Here is an 18,981-nt window from a genome sequence, read left to right as displayed (position 1 = left end):
TCTACAGTCATTGAACAGGGTTGGTCCCCTGGCCTGATGGCAATGGTAGAGTGAGGAAAATTGCTTGACTTTGAGGTTACAGGCTGTGGTTGAATACAATTCTGCTGCTAATGATGGTCCAGTTTTGAGCTGCTGGATTCTGAATCTATCCCACTTAGCACTTTGGTAGTAGCATAAAATATTTATTTTTTTGTTTTTATAAACATGATGGAGGGTCTTCTCAATAAGAAGACGGAATTTCATCTCCACAAAGACTTGCAGTGGTCATACCTGCTAATGCTGTCATGGACAGATGCATCTGTAAAAGGTAGATTGGTGAGAACAGGGTCAGGTAGGTTTCCCCCTTGATTCCCTCACCACCTGCTGCAGGCCCAGCCTGGCAGCTATTTACATCAGGACTCTGCTAACTTAGTCAAAGCCATTCTTGGTGATAGACATTGAAGTCCCCCACCCAGAGTACCTTGGGCACAGAGCCCTTGCTGCCATCAGTGCTTCTTTCAAGTGATGCTCCACTTGAAGGAGTACTGATTCATCAGCTGAGAGGGGTGGTAGGTGGTAATCAGCAAGAAGTTTTCTTGTCTTTGATGTTATGAGACTTCATGGGATTTGGGGTCAATGTTGAGGACTCCCAGGGCCACACTTTTCTGAATGTATACCAATGTGTTCTGCCTCTGGTGGGCCTGTTCTGCCAATGGAAGAGGACATATCCAGGGATGGTAATGGATGAGCCTGGAATGTTTGCTGAAAGGTGTGATATCCTCAGCATGTTCTGAAAAAGAATGATTAGGAGGCAGCTAAAACACAGGATTCTATCAATTGTGATTTTGAAGAAATTGCACCACATTATTACACGCTTAACCAGATTTATAAATACATACAGCTAATTTACTTTTAAGGGAACCTGTAGGCTGAAATTGCTTTATCTAAGCATTACTTTGGTTTAATCATCTTTAAAAACTTCACTTTACCAGTCCTCTTGGAGAACAGAAAATAAATGTGGGGCTGAATCTGAAATTTAATAAAAAGAATGAAGAAGTACCTGGTTACACAAAGAAAGTTGGGAATGAATGGCTGTATTCCTCTGCAGTTGAACAGATTCTGAGTGAATATCTAGAAAGGTAAATGATTTTACTGTATATAAAATTCAATATTTTAGTAATTGTGACATTTAACCTTGTTTCTCTGGGGCAAAATGCTTTGTTTAATTGAAGTTGTGCTTTTGTAGAACTGGAACTCGACAGGTGCCCAATTCCAAGATTGAATCCAAGCCTTAACTTCTAAAAATTGATTGCTGACAAAAGGCAGGATTCATTTGTTCTTAAGTACTCCATCCACTGGAAGATTTGGTCCATATTTTGTATTTTCCCCCTGACTGACTTTCACATTGGGTTCATCAATGCTTGTATTATCATGAGTATGGATTGCCACCACAACTGGCTAATATGCTGAAACCTCTTAATGCTCAAATTTCCAATTAGCACTGGGTTTGAACTGCAGTGGATGTAAAAGACCCCATGTTACCACTTGAAAAAGAGCAGGGTTGTTACCAGTGTTCTGACCAATATTTTTCCCTCAACCATCATCACTGAAACAGAATATCTGGTTGTTATCTCTTGCTGTTTGTAGGAATTTGCTTTGTACAGATTGTCTCTTGTGTTTCCTACATTACAACAGTGACTACATGTCAGAAGTACTTTTCCTTTGTTTTTGTGAATACCCAGTTAACTTTGGCTGAGATTGGAAAGGCAATTTTAGAATTTTGGATGTTGGTGCTCTGTCATTCCAACACAAAATTATCCATCAGATAACCTCATTTTAGGCAGTTCTCCTTATGCAAACTGGGACATTAGACTGACGGTTAGAATTAAATGAAAGAAGGCAGGAAATTAAGATTTGTTTTGAGTTATTAACTCAATTAAATTCTATGTTATTACAATGCTTTAGTACAAGTGGTTATTGAGGTATAGATGATGTAATTTAAAATTGAATTGAATAAGTATTTGAAAAGCAAGTGTATAAAAGTATTTGGGAAAAAAGCAGAGAAATGTAGTTAAGAGTAGGCAGCTCCAATTGAACAGTGAAGACTAAAATATCCACTATGAACCGAATTTCAGCAACCTCCTGTACTCCTTTCTATGATTCTTTGGTTTCTTCCCACAGCCTTTGTCTTGTTGTTAAAACAAATTATGTCTTGAATACATTTTAAATTGTGGTAGCAAAAAGTATTTATCAGATGTAAACTTTTGCTTTTTAGGTTCCCAGAATTAATAAGCTACATTGCCAAAAACAGTCAAGAAGATCTGTACTATGAGGACAACATTTGGCCTGGAGAGGATGCAAATGGGTGAGATTATTTTACTTTGAGCTGTAAAAATACATCTGATTTCAATTTAGCTGCTAATACTTAAGTTGTTTTTTATACTTTCCACAATAATCTTTCAGGTGTTTTAAACATGTTCTTTGGGATAGATGTAATTGAGGATTTCATTATCTTAACCACTAAAATTTCCACTACCCTCACCACCTGAACCATGCTAAAGCTTGATTCCATAGGAACAGGGGTAGATTGTTTAGCCCCTTGATCCTGTTCTGTAATTTAATGAGATCATGGCTGATCTGTGATCAATTCTCCTTTCTCCCACACCCCTTTTGTTGGCAAAATTCTGCCAATATCAGATTTAAAATTGGCAGTTGATTAGTATCAACTGCTGTTTGCAGAAATGAATTCCAAACTTCCATCACCCTTTGTGTGTAAAAGTATTTCCTAACTTCACTTCTAAAACTCCACAGGGCTGTTGGCAACCCTCGATATTTCATCTAAGTGTTGCCCTTCATGTGTGAGGATAGGCTGTGAATGTCAAAACTCTTGAACATATAAGACGACAAAGCACACAAGCTTTTTCCAGCGTAGGCTGCTGAGTAGTAAATAAAAAAGGATATCTAGGTTGATGGTGAAACTTTTTTGCCACTCTCAGATTGAATGTTGAGTCCAATTGTAAGTCCAACTGAGATCAAGTTGACTCATCCTCGACCATGGATGAAACCTGTAACTTCTTAATCTGTTGATTTAGTAAGGCACTGAGTAATGCTTTTATACAATGCATAAAGCTAAATGTACAACTTTGAAAAATGCATTTAAATTTTAAACAGTCCTGAAAAGGTCCAAGAAATTGGAACCTGGTTGAAGATGCATCCTGTCAGCAGTTTGTCAAGAGCATCATGTGACTTGAACCTACTTGATAGAGCAGTTATTGAAAAGATTGAAGAGGAGATAGAAATATGCAAGGTATTTCATTTATAGTAAAATGTAAATTGATCAAAAATGTCTGACTGTGGATTTCATTCCTTCACTCCTCTCTTCCTGTCATTGTTTTTTTTTAAAAATTCCTCTTCCTCTTTTGAGTTTGCTGATTCATATTCATATATGTTTCAATGAGTGCCAGTTAGCCATAACGTCTTCAGCTGATACTCTTAATATATGAAGCCCAATCCTGTTCTCATTTGGCCTCTGTCCACACATGCATTTCCCAGGGCCACTGGATAGTGATAAGGAATGAGAAGCCTGGTTGATTTCGGCTTTTTCCCTGCCAATTGTTGCAACCCACTTGTGCCCCAGCTAAGAGCAAGGCAGAAACTGAACCTGAAGCTGATCTGTATGGCTACATTATACAACTTTACAAACTGGTGTCAGAGAATCCAATCAGAACTTCTCTTAGTCCTTTTCCTGTTTAGCTCCCACTCCCCAATACCTGGCTTCCCCCCCCCCCCACATCCACCACTCGTGCAAGAGAAGTTTCCCCTGCTTACAGTTAAATGCCTGATCAAGAAGTGGGGTGGTGGAGCTGTTTCTAGTTCCGTCTACCTCCTGCTTTCAAACAACTGCTAAGAGGTAAATTGGAATGCACCTAATTTAAAATAGATGTTCCATTTTCTCTCACTCCCAGTTTACATAGCTAAATTTAGCTACACAGTGCTGTGGAGAACGTGCCCCTCCTCCTTTCTCCCAAGGTGTGCCATTTTATATAGTGCTTTAGCTCACTGCTGCACTTCATTATCTGTTATATGTAATTCTTGTTCCTAATTTTATTAAAATGAATATGCAATAACCTATTCCATTTTTTCACAAAAGCAATCCAAAATTTCTTTTTAAATGTTGGATTTTAAAGCATATGAGTACTACTTTGAACAAGAATTCAAGTGGTTCTAGTGTATATATATATATATATATTAAATGGAGCTATATTGCCCATGGAAGGTCTTAAATTTAATGTCAGTGTCATCATTATTATTCTTAGCAACGAAGAAGTAACAAGAAAGTAAGAGTGACTGTGAAACCACATTTGTTATTTCGGGTAAGTTGAATTATCCCATTCAATCAAAATATACCGTTTGTCTGAAAAGACTGGAATAAGATGTTGCAGGAGAGTTTTTAGCTTTGCAAACTTAATATCTGTGTCTGTGAATAGTGGCACCACTGGACAATGAAGAGCCTTCAAACCAAAACGTAGACCTGGGAGAGATTTCTTTTGTCTGCTGCTATTAATAAAATAATGCATGTGACGATTACATTAATGTTTATGCTATAAGTACTGGAGCCTGGAGTCACATGTAGACATGTCACTGCCAGACCAGGTAAGGACAGCAGATTTCCTCCTTTAAAGGACATAGTGAACTGGATGGGTTTTTACGACAATCAGCAATGTTTTCATGGTCATCATAAAACTTTTAATTCCAGATTTTTATTGAATTCAAATTTCACCATCTGCCGTGGTGGGATTTGAACCCAGGTCCCCAGAGCATTACCCTGGGTCCCTGGAATACTAGTCAGTGACAATATCACTATGATACCACCTGTCCTTAAAACAATATATGGCCATGGAAAAACTAGTGACAAAACAAAGTTGGCACTTTGAGCTAAAAGGAGAATACTGCGGACGAAATGAAAAGAAACAATACTGGAAACGGTCAGTCGGGCAGCATCTGTGGAAAGAAAGACTTTGAGCTAATTGGCTTTATTGATATGACTGACAAAAACTTTAGTGTCCATTCACAAAGAGGTCAGTGATCCAATAATAGAACAACAATACATAGTAATATTTCATTGAGAACTCCAGTATCATGCAATGTCTTGCTGTGGAGCTGTTGGTGCAAATGGCCCATCAAGCTCTGTTATTGATTACTGATATGGGGATCTCTGGTCAGAATTTCCCACATAGTGACCATCTGATCGAAATTATGCTAACGTGGGAAGTTGAGTGGAGACAGGAATCAAATTGAGTGATCAACCCCATGGGCTATTTGCATGCATCTCCTTGTGACTGGCTTTATTGGAGCATTGGTACAGACTCGGTCTCCAGACCATAAATCAAGAGAACAATCCTCTACGTCCCTCTTCATCTGCTGTTCTCCCTTATCTTCATCTTTGCTCGCCACACCACTTCCTCAACCCTGACTTCATTATGTCTACCTTTTTCCTTGTTCTGATTGCATTTGATGCCTCCCAGCCAGCTGTAAATGTTAGGAATTCAATGCTGTTTCTTCAAATTCTGAGGTGAGCCAGTTGTTTAACGATGGGTCTACTCCAATATCCATACTGTCCCAAATGTACAGGCTTTGCAACTCTTAACAGGGTTAAGACTCATTTTTTTTCTGTTACTGGAGCATAAGAGAACTGAGGAGAACAGCACTGAGTCACAGCACCATCAATAAGCCTATCACACGTGAGGGGGAGGCAGGAAGAGGCAAGTACACATGGGTTAGAAGGAATAAGCTTCCACCTGGGATAGATAGATTCAGGTCATGGTGGATTAGACGAGCTATGATGACCAAAATAAATGTTTATGCAAGCATTGGAATAGTACAAATTGGAGTCTTATAGAATTTTAGAAGTTTGGAGCTTTGTTGTATTCCTAAATAAAATGTGTTGAAACTGCTTTTCCTTTTTATAAATTAAACTGCTTTTTAAACACCTGGGAATTTTCAAGGTTCTTTTTTCTTTCTAAGTTTTTATTTCCCTACACAGCCTCTGGAGCAGCAATATGGTATAGTCCCAGACAAAGATGCAGAATACCTTTTATTTGATCGTGTTGTGAATGTGAGGGAGGACTTCTCTGTTCCTGTTGGTCTTCGAGGAACCATCATAGGAATAAAAGGAGGTGAAATTTTAAGGAGCACAATAATTAGAGAAGGTTAAATGCCATGGGTTCAGATGGGGAGAATGCAAATCTTGATTTATTGTAACTGAGCACTTATTATGACTTCTTAGACTCGTCTGTTCCACTTGCTTGTGATCTGTTACGAGCTCAGCTTGATAAGACTAGAGACTATTTTTCTTCACTCTAGATTGTCTGTTTATGGGAATTGTGTCTCTATTAATTGTTGAGACCAGGTACCATTCTAAGACTAATTCTTGATGATTCTCTTTGTAGATACTCTGTCTACTATTTCAAATTTGTAACCAGCATTAAACATTTTTTATGCCTTTAAATTTGAAAACTTCTCTTTTTAAAACTTTTTTAAAGTTCATAATTGTATTTAGTCAATTAGTTATGCATGGTACCTGGAACTACTTTTTGGCCAACCTATGTACAGAATTTATTTGACCTAGAGAATTCCAATTTCTATTATTTATTTGTCCTTTTTTCATTTTTTAATATTTAAAAAATTTTTTTCATTTGTGTCTGCTTTTCAACATTTTTTTTGCTGCCTATGGCCTTAAGATATCACTCCAATCGGTGTGTATTGTTTTTGTATAATAGAGAAAGAATTCACCCAAAAGTATTCTGAAACATTCTTAATGTGGCATCTTACAGGTTCACATGTTTGTCCCTTTCCTTGTCTGCCTCTCTCCATTTTAGTTTCCACATCAAGCTGCTGTTTTTGTCATCTATTGCTACCTAATGCAGCGGCACTTATAATTCTGGTAGCTCTTGTATGATGATCAAGTTGCTGCAAATGTTGCTTTTCAGCATCCTGCATAAATTTATTCTTTCTATTATTACTTTCTGGAATTCTCTAGCCAACTTCCTGTTCCTTAACACACACCTTTCTCTCTTCATTAATGTAGATGAATATACAGCTGATCCAATTAGAAACTTTATTCTTTTGATTTTGCATTGTAGAACTTAAACATTGAAAATTATTTTCTCCTCCAGACTCATTATAAGAATATATGTCTAATCATTTAAAATCCCTTTTATTTTGGGAAACTGCTGTCTCTTCTGTCAACCATTTTTGGGTAGTACATTGATTGAATCAGCATTATTTTAAATTAAAAGCAAATAAGCAATGAGACTAATGCAATTTTAGATTTGGAATAACCAATCTGATCAAAATACCTGATTTTCCAGCCCCTATCCCCAACTGCTGCTCCCACCACCAACTTTGAGCAATGTAATGGTCAAGAATATATCCTTCTGTAAGAATTGTCTTGAACAAGTTATGTTTAAAGCAGTCCTCATTTTGGATTAGAACTTTAAACTATATAGTCTTATAGTCTAACTTATTGAATAGTTAAAGTGAAGGTGATTTTTTTTTTGCTAAATTTTTAATGTATTTGTTTGAGATATGCCACAGTTCTTTTCAATAATATTTTGAACTTCTCTGTTATGTAGCTGAGAGAGAATCTGATGAATTTTACGAAGTATTATTTGATGAAGAATTTTCAAGTGGACTTACAATAAGGTTTGTGTATACTAATATGGTTGGCTCTTTCGGGTAAATACTTGAATTTAGTGACTTTATTGTGCAAGTTGATTAGTACTACATTTGTGTCTGTATTAATAGGTTTAACTAGCTAAGAGATTAATTTCTTTAATGAAGAAATTAAAGTGAAAATCAGTCTTGATTGCCTTTATGTTGAATGGAAAGATCATTTAACATGGATTAGTTTTCGTTTGTTTGATATTTATTAACAAAATTTTGGAATTGCTAGCATCGCTGCATTTATTGCCTAAGAATATTAGTACTTTAAGAAATTTGCCGGATGTCTCAAAATGGAAGTTGGGTTGGTTCAGCTTTGACACCGCTAATGGCGCTACATTTGTGTTTAGATGCTCTCCTGGCCGAGGTTATAGACTCCCGAAGTGTGCCTTAATCAACCTCAGTCATGGTAACCGCTTGGAGTTTGGAGGCCAGAAAGCAGCAGCATTATTAAAGCCACAACCAGCACCTATACCTCAATATACAATGTATCCTTCCTCACAGTCTGGTGCTCAGAAAGTGTCGTCAGGAGGCCTGAACCACTCCCCACGCTCTCTATTTGTACCAACACAGGTAAAGAAACATAAATGTTAATAAACTGACTGGACAAAAACCAAAATATCTACAGATGCTGGACCTCTGAAAAAGGATAGGAAATGCTGACAACAATCAACAGGCTGGCCTGTATCTGGAGAGAACAGGTGAATTTACTTCTCAGGTGTAGATGCTTCAGTACAAGGATTGGCGAGTGTTTTGATGAAGAATCTGTATGCAATATGTTAACTCACCCATTCTTTCAACAAATGCTCTCTGCCCTGCTTGTGTGTTTCTTGCCTTTTGTTAAATAATTGAATTGATTTTCTGGATCCGGTGAGCATACTCATCTTGCTTGAGTTGCAATGTGTTTTCATTATCATGCTGGAAGAAAACTAATTTCTAAGTCTAAGTGATACATTGACATGCTTTACCACAGATTGTAATGAGTTTAGTTTGATTCTAACACAGATATTTTACATAGCATTTACAGTACAGAATTGGGCCATTTGGACCAACTCTTAAATGCCAGTGTTTATGCTCCACACCTTCATCTGTCAGCATAGCTTTTTATTCCTTTCTCCCTCGTGTTTATCTGATATTAGCTATTTGCCTCAACTTCCCTGTGGTCACGAGTTCCACATTCTAATCACTTTCTAGGTAAAGAAGTTTCTCCTGGATTCTTTCTTTGATTTATTAGTGACTAACTTACATTTATAACTTCTGGTTTTGGCCTTCCCCAAAAGTGGAAACATTTCCTCTGACTACCCTAACAAACACTTGCATAATCTTGAAGACTCTATCAGGTCACCCCATAGTCTTTTGTTTTCTAGAGAAAAGAACTCCAGGCTGTTCAGTGTTTCTTGGTAGATATAACTCCTCTGTTATCCTTATGAATCGTTTCTGCACCTTTCCCAAAGCCTATATCCTTTTTATAAAATGGAGACCAGAACTGTGCACATTGCTGTTAAGTGTGATCTAATCAAGCTTTTATACAAGTTTAACATGACTTCTCTGCTTTTCAATTCTATTCCTCTATAAAATGAACGTCAGTGTTTTCTTTTTTGTTAATTCATGGGATGTGGGTTTCGCTGGCTGGGCCAGCATTTATTGCCCATCCCTAGTTGCCCTTGAGAAGGTGGTAGTGAGCTGTTTTATTGAACCACTGCAACCCATGTGGTGTAAGTACACCCACAGTGCTGTTAGGAAGGGAGTTCCAGGATTTTGACCCAGCGACGGTGAAGGAACGGCGATATATTTCCAAGTCAGTATGTTGAGTGACTTGGAGGGGTATTTCTAGGTGGTGGCCTTCCCATCCATCTGCTGCCCTTATCCTTATTGTGCCCTTGTTAACTTGCATTGCTACTTTTAATGGTTTGAGTATTTGCTCCACTATTTCACTGGCACTCTTATCGTCCACTGAGTATGTGGCCATTTTTCCTATCGAAATGCATCTCATTGAAATTAATTTGGCAATTACACACCCATTCTGCTAGTTAATACAGTTTATATTTTGGCTTTGAAATTCATTGAGAAAAATACAACTAATGAGGGTAGTAATTTTTAAAAATGTAACAGGAGTATTTGAATATTCAAATATGGCAACAGGACTGGAATCCATTTATATAACTTTCTGATTGTTTGGATATTGGATTCATTTGATCTAGCATCAGTTCCTGTTTATGATGAAGTTTTTCAATGCGTTTTTCACATACCCAGATTCTGCTTAGGTGTCTGAACTAATTTGACCATCATAGCAAAGAGTGAGGTGGGTCTGGATTAGTTTGGAGTTGGTAGCAATGCAGCCTTGTGTTAAGGCACCATTAGTATAATATGCAGTATTTGTGTCAGAAGGATCAAGTTCTTACATGTAATTAGACCTCTTATTGTAAACTAGATCCAAGATTCTTAATTGGGAGTTCCCAGTTCTAGAAGTCACCAAAATGAGTCTTGAAAACATGTTATGTTGAATTGGTTTGAAATGTTTTGTTGGCATAGAAATCCATAGTCCAGATTTGAATGAAGGTATTTGTCAATAATATTTTAAGATTGTATAATTGTGAATTTTATCATTTAGCAGCTGAATGGAAGACAACCATATCTCAGGGCAGAAAATCAGAAGAATCAAATTAACCATCAGAAAGCAAATGGACCATCTAGCTTTCATCAGAATGATGAAAACCAGCGCAAAGGAGGATCTGCTAAGCTGGTGGGAAAGATGTTAACTACTTAAACCCGTTATTTGATCGTGCACAGAGATTTTTTTAAATGATGAATTTTGTGATCCTAATGCTTCTATTCCTCTATCTCTCCTGAATGCAAAGGTACAGGAGCAAACAATCTTTTGCATTTTCCTGAGATAGGAAGAATAGAACATTTTTGCAGCATTATTAGTATCAAACTCTAATGTAGCATTCCCTGACGCACTGGTGTGAAATTTCCATTTCTTGAATTGGCAATTCTTGTCCCCCTGGTAGTGTAAGTGTTTAAGTGAATTGATCTTTATGGTTCTTTACTGGATGTGTTCCCAGTACCAAATAGTCAATGATTTGGCACTTATTAATGAACTCACTCAAGGTCACATTGATGATTAATAGAAATGGCATTGTCACTCTGGTGTGTTATTAGGTAATGCAACTGACTTTTTTTAGAGCAAAGTTAATTTTATGGTGGTCTAATCCCATTTGCTCTTGGAACATTGGCAGCTGAATCAACATCCTATTACAATCAATACTTTTGCACTGTTGATATGTAGAGTTGAAATCCAAAATGAATACTGGTTCTTATTTTTTTTCTTATAGCAATTGATTTACTACTTGATTTACTTCTGAAGTATATTTTGTTGATGTAGGGCCAGTTGAAGTCTGATGATGAGTTCTCCAATGTATGGCAGTCCTTACACAGCAATTTTGGAACTTCTCCCACCCACATACAGAGCAATTCTCGCAATGCAGATTTAGCCAGTAAACACTCTTCGGTTTGGCAAGAAAAGGTAAACATAATTCTAAAGTCAGGTCCAAATCAGTAATATTGACATATTCCAACTACAGTTCATTCAGTATGCCTTCAGAAGAAGTTTAAAACAGTGTTAAAGGAAATGGTCCAAGTAACAAACCACTTGCACTGCATTTTTGCATTTTAGAGCAGAAATTCCTCCAATTAAATATTAGGAAGACTGAAGCCATTGTTTTTGGTCCCTGCTCCAAACTCCATTCCTTAGCTACTGGCTCCATTCCTCTCCTTGGTAAAGTCTAAGATTAAGTCATTCTATTCATGACCTTGGTGTCACATCTGCTTCCAATCTCATTAACACAATCACTAAGATCGCCTTCTTCAACCACTGTAGCATCCCTTGACTTCACCCCTGGCTCAGCTCATCTGCTGCTAAACCCTCATCCATGCCTTTGTTTCCTCTAGACTCAAATTCCAATGCATTCCTGGCTGGTCCCCCACATTCGACCCTCCCTAAACTTAAGGTTATCCAAATCTCTAATGCCTGTGTCTTAACTAGCAGCAAGTGCCATTCCCCTATCATGTCCGTGCTCGCTGACCTATATTGGCTCCTGGTCAAGGAAATTCTTGACGTTAAAATTCTCATCGTTGTTCTCAATTCCCTCCATGGCCTTGCCCCTCCCTACTTCTGTAATCTCTTCCAACCCCACAATCCTCCGAGCTATCTGCAGTCCTCTAATTCAGGCCTCTTGTGCACTCCAAATTATAATTGCTCTACCATGGGTGGCCGTGTCTTCAGTGGCCCAAGCCTCTAGTTCTGGAATTCCCTCCCGATACCTCTCCACTTCTCTATCTTGCTTTCCTTCTCCTTAAAACCTACCTCTTTGACCAAGCTTTTGGTCACCTGCCCCAATAACACCTTATGTGACTTGGTGTTATACTTGGTTTTATAATGCTCCTGTGAAGTGCCTTGGGACATTTCTTTAACAATAAACGTGCTATATAAATATAAGTTGTTATTAATTAAAGGGTGTACTCTTTCTTGATAAAGACTACAGCATGTTAATATTTCAGATCTGGGTAAAATATCTCATGTAGGTTTCACAAAATGACAATTTGTTGAAAAAGTAAATGTCATAAATTCCAATGTATTAGACAGATTTCTTTCAAAAAATAAAAATTTTTGCAAGGTCACAATCATTTTTAAACAGACTAGCAGCAGATCCCTCATATTGTATTGCATTCCTGCATGAAGACATGATGTGCATTGAACTGTACAGTATTTTATTTTGGATGATGTGTGTATGCTTTATTTTTACTCTCTTCTACCCTCCCAGGCTGTGACTGGGCCAGCATCTGTTTCAGGGTTTCAGTCCAAAAATCCCAATTCTATGGAAAATAAAATGCAACCATTCAAAACAGATGGGCAGCAAAAACAGAAATGGGTACCATCAGAACAACAGCCATGTGCGAGGAAAGGTAACCATTGGAAATGCATGACAAGTGAAGCAATGTGGTTATGGGTAAATTGTTAATTGGAATAACTAACTTAAAACAATCCCTTTGTAAGTGATTTAATGCTGGAAATTATTGGTAATACACCTATTTTGGAAATTAACCAATTTCGATCGGTGTTGAAAATTAGGTTTATTCTACCATATCTTACTGTTAATGTAGTGAATTACTTAAAAGGTTTTGCTGCGAATGTTTTTTTTTATTTTCATACCTTTTCCCCTCCCCTAACAGCATTCCAAAGGGACCATACTCGCCGTGGCGCTCTGGTCCACTCCTCCATCACCCTCAACACCTTCCCATGCAATCACAAGAAGTGTAACAACTGCCTTTTTACCTCCTCTCTCCTCACTATCCAAGGCACCAAACACTCCTTTTAGGTGAAACAGTGCTTCTTTCAATTTAGTATACTGTATTTGTTGCTCACAATGTGGTCGTCTCTACAATGGGGAGACCAAACATAGACTGGGCGACCGCTTTGCTGAACACCTTTGCTTGGTCCGCAAGCATGACCCTGACCTACCAGTTGCTTGCCATTTTAATTCACCACCTTGTTCTCATGCTCATGTTTCTGTCCTCGGCATGCTGCAATGTTTCAGTGAAGCCTGACATAAACTTGAGGAACAGCACCTCATCTTTCAATCAGGCATTTTACAACCTTCTGGACTCGACATTGATTTCAACAACTTCAGACCATGAACTGTGCCCTCCATTTTGATTTTTATTTTTGCCAAGTCTCAGTATGTATCTTGTTTTTATGTTTTGCATTCACACAGAGCTGTCCTTTACCCTGCCATTAACACTTACTCTTGACCAGTGCTTTGTTTCTTTACTACAAGCATTACCTTTGCCTTTTGTTCCACGTCATCTTTATCATTTAATCTCTCCCGTGCTCTAACCTATCCCTGACCTTCCCTTTTGTACTGCCTACTGCTTTTTCAACAGCATATAACCCATCACTATTCTACCTCCCTTCAGTTCGGAAGAAGAGTCATATTGGACTCAAAACGTTAGCTTTGTTCCTTTCTTCATAGACGCTTGCCGACCTGCTCTGCTTTTCCAGCACTTTGTTTTTAGTTCAGCTTTTCAGCTTCAGCAGTATTTTGCTTTTATTAAAGCTTGTGATAGAGATTTTAAGTACCAGTTAGGTCGTGTTAAAAATCATTAAACTTGCTGCAACTACATATTCTCAAGAGTATGTCGCCCTGCAGGCAAGCAGGATATGTAGTGGCCTCCTATAGTGCAGTTATCTGCAAGAATTGTAGACAGGAAAGCCACAAGACAAAGAAGTCCAAGCAGATTAAATGCTGTGACCTTAGCATGAGGCATAATGTCTCTGCAGAGCCTGCCCAAAATGAACTTTCCTGTGCATAATATTTCTTAAATGTCTTTAATTCCTCCCATTATGCTTCCTATCGTTAACCAACTTCTGTTCTTTTTATTTAAACGCTTTACAAATCATCCTGCTTCACCTGTTTCATTTCCCTTTATTCTTAAATGGTGTTCAAGTGTATATATATGTATCTTACATTCTACATTTTTTAGCTATTTAATTTTTAACATCATTCATTACAAATAAACTGACTGCTGGTGTCTGTGGTAGAATGCTCTTATGTGTTTTGTATTTCTCAAAATTAAAATTCTGTATTGCTTTTTCTAGCAAAACAGGACAACTCTGAATGTTTCAAGGCAAGAACTCGTGAACCTGAAAACCCTGGCCAATCACAGTTGTCAGTTTCCAAACTGCAAAGTAAACAGGTAATATTCAAGTGTTAGAATTCTAACTTGGAAATTTAATATTCCGATTTCTAGATGTGGACCAAAATGTAAAGGGATGATCCACCATACATTACATCAGACAGTCAGTGTGCAGTTTGGTGTTTATCTTTTCTTCTGTTAAATTAGCAAAAAGTACAATATATAACCCTCTGCCCACCTTTCTTAAAGTAGGAGAGGGCATAAATCTTGATCTTAAAATGATTAATTAGATATACTGTACTTTTAATTTTTAAAATAGTAAATGAAAATTTAATAGGCCTATTCTTGATTGCACAAACTTCTTGTGAAACATTGCAGGCATGTACTAGCAATAGTAAACCAAGTATGAAAATTCTAAGAAGGAATGAAGACTCAAATGAACAGAAGCCTGCAGTGGTAAATTGTCAGCCCTCTGCATCAATAGAAATGAATAACTCTTCCACAAAGGTAAGCAGCTCACATCAAACATATAGATGTTTGGAGGCATTATTCCATGATTGGGTGGTGGGGGTGGATGTTTAGTTTTTTTGAACTGGGGAGGGCAGAAATGACTTGCTGAACGATTATTTTAATAAACTAGTACGACTTGAATATTGGGTAGTTAGTGGTTGGTTGGATACTGAAATTTTGACTTCTAATATCTCCCAACAATAGCATATACAGAAGCTTGGGAAACAAGTTGCTTACTTGCTCTCTGGGCTAAAGAAGGCACTGAACATTGAAAGTGAGAAACTAAAATTTGGCTGGGAGAGCAACCAGAAAGAAAAGCAATTATTCATTTTTACTATATTATTTAAAGGTGATCTCTTGTAGCATTGCACAGGAGTAATTCAAGACCAAGTGTGACCTTTGGGAGAATTGTGTTAGAGGGGCAGAGGATGATCTAACTAGGGTGAATCATTGTTGAGGCTGGATAAAGAGAATCTATTTCTTCTGTTGAGGGAGTCCAGAACAAGGCGGGGATGGTGGGAGGGGTCATTATATCAAAAATAGAACTAAACTGTTTAGCAGGGATGTAAGAAAGTGATTATTTGCACAAATGGTAGGTGAAATCTGAAAGTCTCCCTCTCCTTTTCTCCCCTCTCCAAAAAAAAATAGAGCTGCTGAGACCAAGCCAATTGAAAATTTACTAGCTAAGATTATATTTGTTAGTTGAAACTAAGTCATCAGGTGGGTAATTAGAGTGAAGATGCTGATTAATTATGATCATATTTAATAGTGGAACAGCCTGAAGGGTGTGAATGGACTTCTGTTCTTTTTCCAGTTGACTGGAAGTGGATGCAGGCGTATATTTTTTATATAGGTATATAAGACAAAAAAGCAGTGAAAGATCCCCTTACAGTTGAATATTTTCCTCAAATGTTCTAAGATGAGTAGTGCAAATTTGGTCAGTGGGTGCAACCATGTTGCTCCCTGTGACCTGAACAATAGAAGCAGCAAGATTAAAAGTATCCAGATGTATCTGACAAATGGGATTAGGTGCTGTTTAAAAGGAAGCTCTTTTTGGTTTTTTTGTCTCTTTTCCCCAGCCCTCCCCCCACACTTTTCCAGCCTACGCATGGGGGCTTGCACTTGTACTCACTAGTCTTTGAACTTTAATTCTTCTGATCACTTTAATATACACATGTCTATGTACTTTGTCACTAGTTACAGTTTCTGTCTTTCTATTATGTATGTCTTTTCATTTTGATTTGGCGATTAAGTCACTTGTTAAAGGTTAAAATAAAAAGGTTTTCTATTACAAGGTGAGTTTATTTTTTGTTTTTCAAGAGTCCTGGTAGGCTGAGTTTTCCTTGTGGATCTTTCATATAACAGTGCTGGCATTTCTGTGATATGGCTCACGGAAATAACCAGCACTGTCCTTTTTGAAAATTTGTTGTTTGCAAAAAAAATCTGTTCTGCGAATATGGTCCATTTTGGCTTTGCAAACTAAGCTGTGTGCTTTCCAGTCTTGTATTAGTCTCGCCATGTTTGTATCTCATTTTTTCTTATTTTAAGCATGTATTTGAACAATTCAAACAGGTTTTGTTTTACATTTGTAGTTCATTCATATTGCTGCTAGAATTTCAAGCTACTCTTTGTAATTCTGCAGTTTTACTTGAATTTGCATTGAATGTTGTACAATGAATCAGCAGGTACCAACTGAATTTGAGGAACTGTTAGTATCATTAAAGACACCGAGTGAACAAGCAGGAAAAGATGCACAAAGCTCACAGTCCAAAGAAAGTCAGAGAATCACTGGAGAACCTCTATCCCCACAGTCTTTTGCCATGGTAGGTGTTGTGAACTTTTGAACTTGAGGAGTTGGACACATTTTTTGTTTACACTTTAAAGCAACAAAATTTTAATAAGAGATCTGTGGAAACTGCTATATCTGTGCATCTATCTGAAAGGAATTTTATGCCAGTTTCTTCAAACTGCTCTTTCTGGTGCATTATGGTTATTCGCCAAGTAATGTGACAACCAGTGGATCTCCTGTAGAATAGTGTGGAACATGTTTATGATGGTTAGTTGCTAATATGGAACTCTTTCTTTAAGGCCATTCCCCAAGAAATCACTGAGATCCAAACGGGCACTTCTAGGCATTTATAGCTACTAATAAATTTGCAGTTGCTGAGAGGTTAATTGTCTCAACTTGTAAATTTCTTGTGTCCATGACATCTTTGTCAATCTCTCCTTAGCCCCCACCTATCGCTGACCTTCTATCCTTCTTTACCTGGTCCACCCCTGCCTTAAACAGTATAAATTCTATTACATCTATTTCTCATTTGCTTTGAAGAAGAGTCATTCGGATTCAAAATATTAACTCTGTTTCTGTCTTCACAGATGTTGTCAGACTTGCTGAGTTTTTCCAGCATTTTCTGTTTTTGTTTCAGATTTCCAGCATCCGCAGCATTTTGCTTTTATCCTAGTGTAAATTTCTGATCAGAAGAAGTCAGCACTGGCTTTCCATCAGTTTTTTTAAAATTAACATTATTTTGCATTTGTATGGTGCCAGACACCTGCTAAATGCAAAATATTATTTATTTATATGGTGCATCCAGCACATGATTTATCCATCACAATTCAAGTATAAAGCTTTACTGTAAGCAAATCTCTCAGTTGCACAGAATCAGCTTATATTTTAGCATTAAATATGATACTGGATGAACAGAAATTTCCTCCCCAACTAAATATTGGGATGGCCAAAGCCATTTTTTTTCTGAAAGAATGAATCAAAGCATACAGTATGATCTGTTTTGGTTTCTGCATTATGCTTGTTCTTGTACATAAGACTTGTGGCATAATAAATAAATGAAAAATTATATTGTTCATAAAATTACTACACTGACCTATACAATAACATTGTGTACTGGAAATGCTTCTATCAGTATTCACTGTCGAAGGTCTGTGTCTATGCTAGAACATAAACCTTGAGTTTACAGGGGTAACTAGTTGGAGTTTGCAATGTGCATTTATGGGGGCAATTTTGAGAACCTGCTTGGTTCACTAAACTATTCACAGCATACCAGCACCTGCTATTTATAAATCCCACTGCTCTAATGAAAAATGACTCGAGAATAAAACTACCAGACAAGCTATTTCTTTACAAGTAAGGGGAATTACTGTTTGGGTGAACCAAATTGGGTGACCAGTGATGCTAATCAACATGCAATAATCCAAATGTTTCTGAACAAGCTCAATTAATCACCTGTGAGGTGAAGATAGAGTTCAACCCTTTGAGTTGTTATGATGTGGCAGGTGTTGTGAGCCAGGCAGACCAAATCCACAAGGGAACTTGGCCACGCTATCACAACGGTTTTGCAATTTGTATTTATTATGAGAAGATTGGTGCTGAATTCAGAAATAACGAGTCCACTAGTGCCTTTAGAGCTTTTATAAGCTAAATTAAAACATTTATTAACAAAAGAAAAGATTTCAAGCAGATACATAGATGACAGTTACTTGATATTATAACAAATCCCAAAATTCCTAACTAAATTGGCTCGCAACTACACAGTCCCTTTAAGGCAACAGTTTAAATAGCATGCCAGCACATTTACCACAGCACCCACTTGACAGCGGAATTCCAAAGGCTTTTCTCCAGTTTTAGTTACTGGACACAGCAGACTTTTGCAAGCATGGCTGGAGGCTTCTCTGAGGCTGTTTTACACAGTCCTGTTAGATCTTAAATGGACCCCCCCCCAACAACATAGCCTTTCATTCCTCTTTATATTTGTTTCCCTCTCTTTAATCTGTAAATTCCATCATTCTATATATCTTTGGAACTTTATTTTTCCCATAATATAAAAATCTTTCATGTTGCCAATATGGTCAGCACCTTTTGGGAAAAATAAACATCATAACCTTGCCCTATTTTTCTTGTTAGTTCTAAACATCCTATCATCCCTTTGAAACCCAACCAAATTATTCTTCACTTATCTAAAAATGCAAATTTCCTCACACCTTACATGCTAAAGCTTCATCTATGTTTACTCATTAGCATTTCAAGTGCCTTTTCCCCTAACATTTTTTGATAACTTC

At 37.4% G+C, this 18,981-nt stretch overlaps 1 protein-coding gene across 7 annotated transcripts in view; it reads left to right on the top strand.

Annotated features, from left to right (window-relative positions):
* xrn1 (5'-3' exoribonuclease 1) overlaps window positions 1-18,981 on the top strand; it is a 98,744-nt gene that overhangs the window by 66,089 nt on the left and 13,674 nt on the right. For 2 of the 7 annotated variants that reach the window (XM_078564193.1, XM_078564196.1), the window contains exons 25-37: window positions 972-1,118; window positions 2,255-2,344; window positions 3,151-3,286; window positions 4,296-4,352; window positions 6,023-6,155; window positions 7,614-7,683; window positions 8,052-8,274; window positions 10,313-10,444; window positions 11,087-11,227; window positions 12,525-12,666; window positions 14,360-14,457; window positions 14,776-14,904; window positions 16,593-16,730. In XM_078564193.1, coding sequence (XP_078420319.1) covers window positions 972-1,118; window positions 2,255-2,344; window positions 3,151-3,286; window positions 4,296-4,352; window positions 6,023-6,155; window positions 7,614-7,683; window positions 8,052-8,274; window positions 10,313-10,444; window positions 11,087-11,227; window positions 12,525-12,666; window positions 14,360-14,457; window positions 14,776-14,904; window positions 16,593-16,730 — 1,636 coding nt within the window. Of the gene's footprint in view, window positions 1-971; window positions 1,119-2,254; window positions 2,345-3,150; window positions 3,287-4,295; window positions 4,353-6,022; window positions 6,156-7,613; window positions 7,684-8,051; window positions 8,275-10,312; window positions 10,445-11,086; window positions 11,228-12,524; window positions 12,667-14,359; window positions 14,458-14,775; window positions 14,905-16,589; window positions 16,731-18,981 lie in introns of all 7 variants that reach the window. The other 5 variants (XM_078564192.1, XM_078564195.1, XM_078564194.1 and 2 more) reach the window with 4 other exon arrangements.

The sequence above is a fragment of the Cetorhinus maximus genome, chromosome 19, assembly GCF_964194155.1.
Source record: "Cetorhinus maximus chromosome 19, sCetMax3.hap1.1, whole genome shotgun sequence".
Lineage (NCBI taxonomy): Eukaryota > Metazoa > Chordata > Chondrichthyes > Lamniformes > Cetorhinidae > Cetorhinus > Cetorhinus maximus.
The sequence above is the reverse complement of the archived record's forward strand: the minus strand, read 5'-3'. Positions and strand labels throughout refer to the sequence as shown.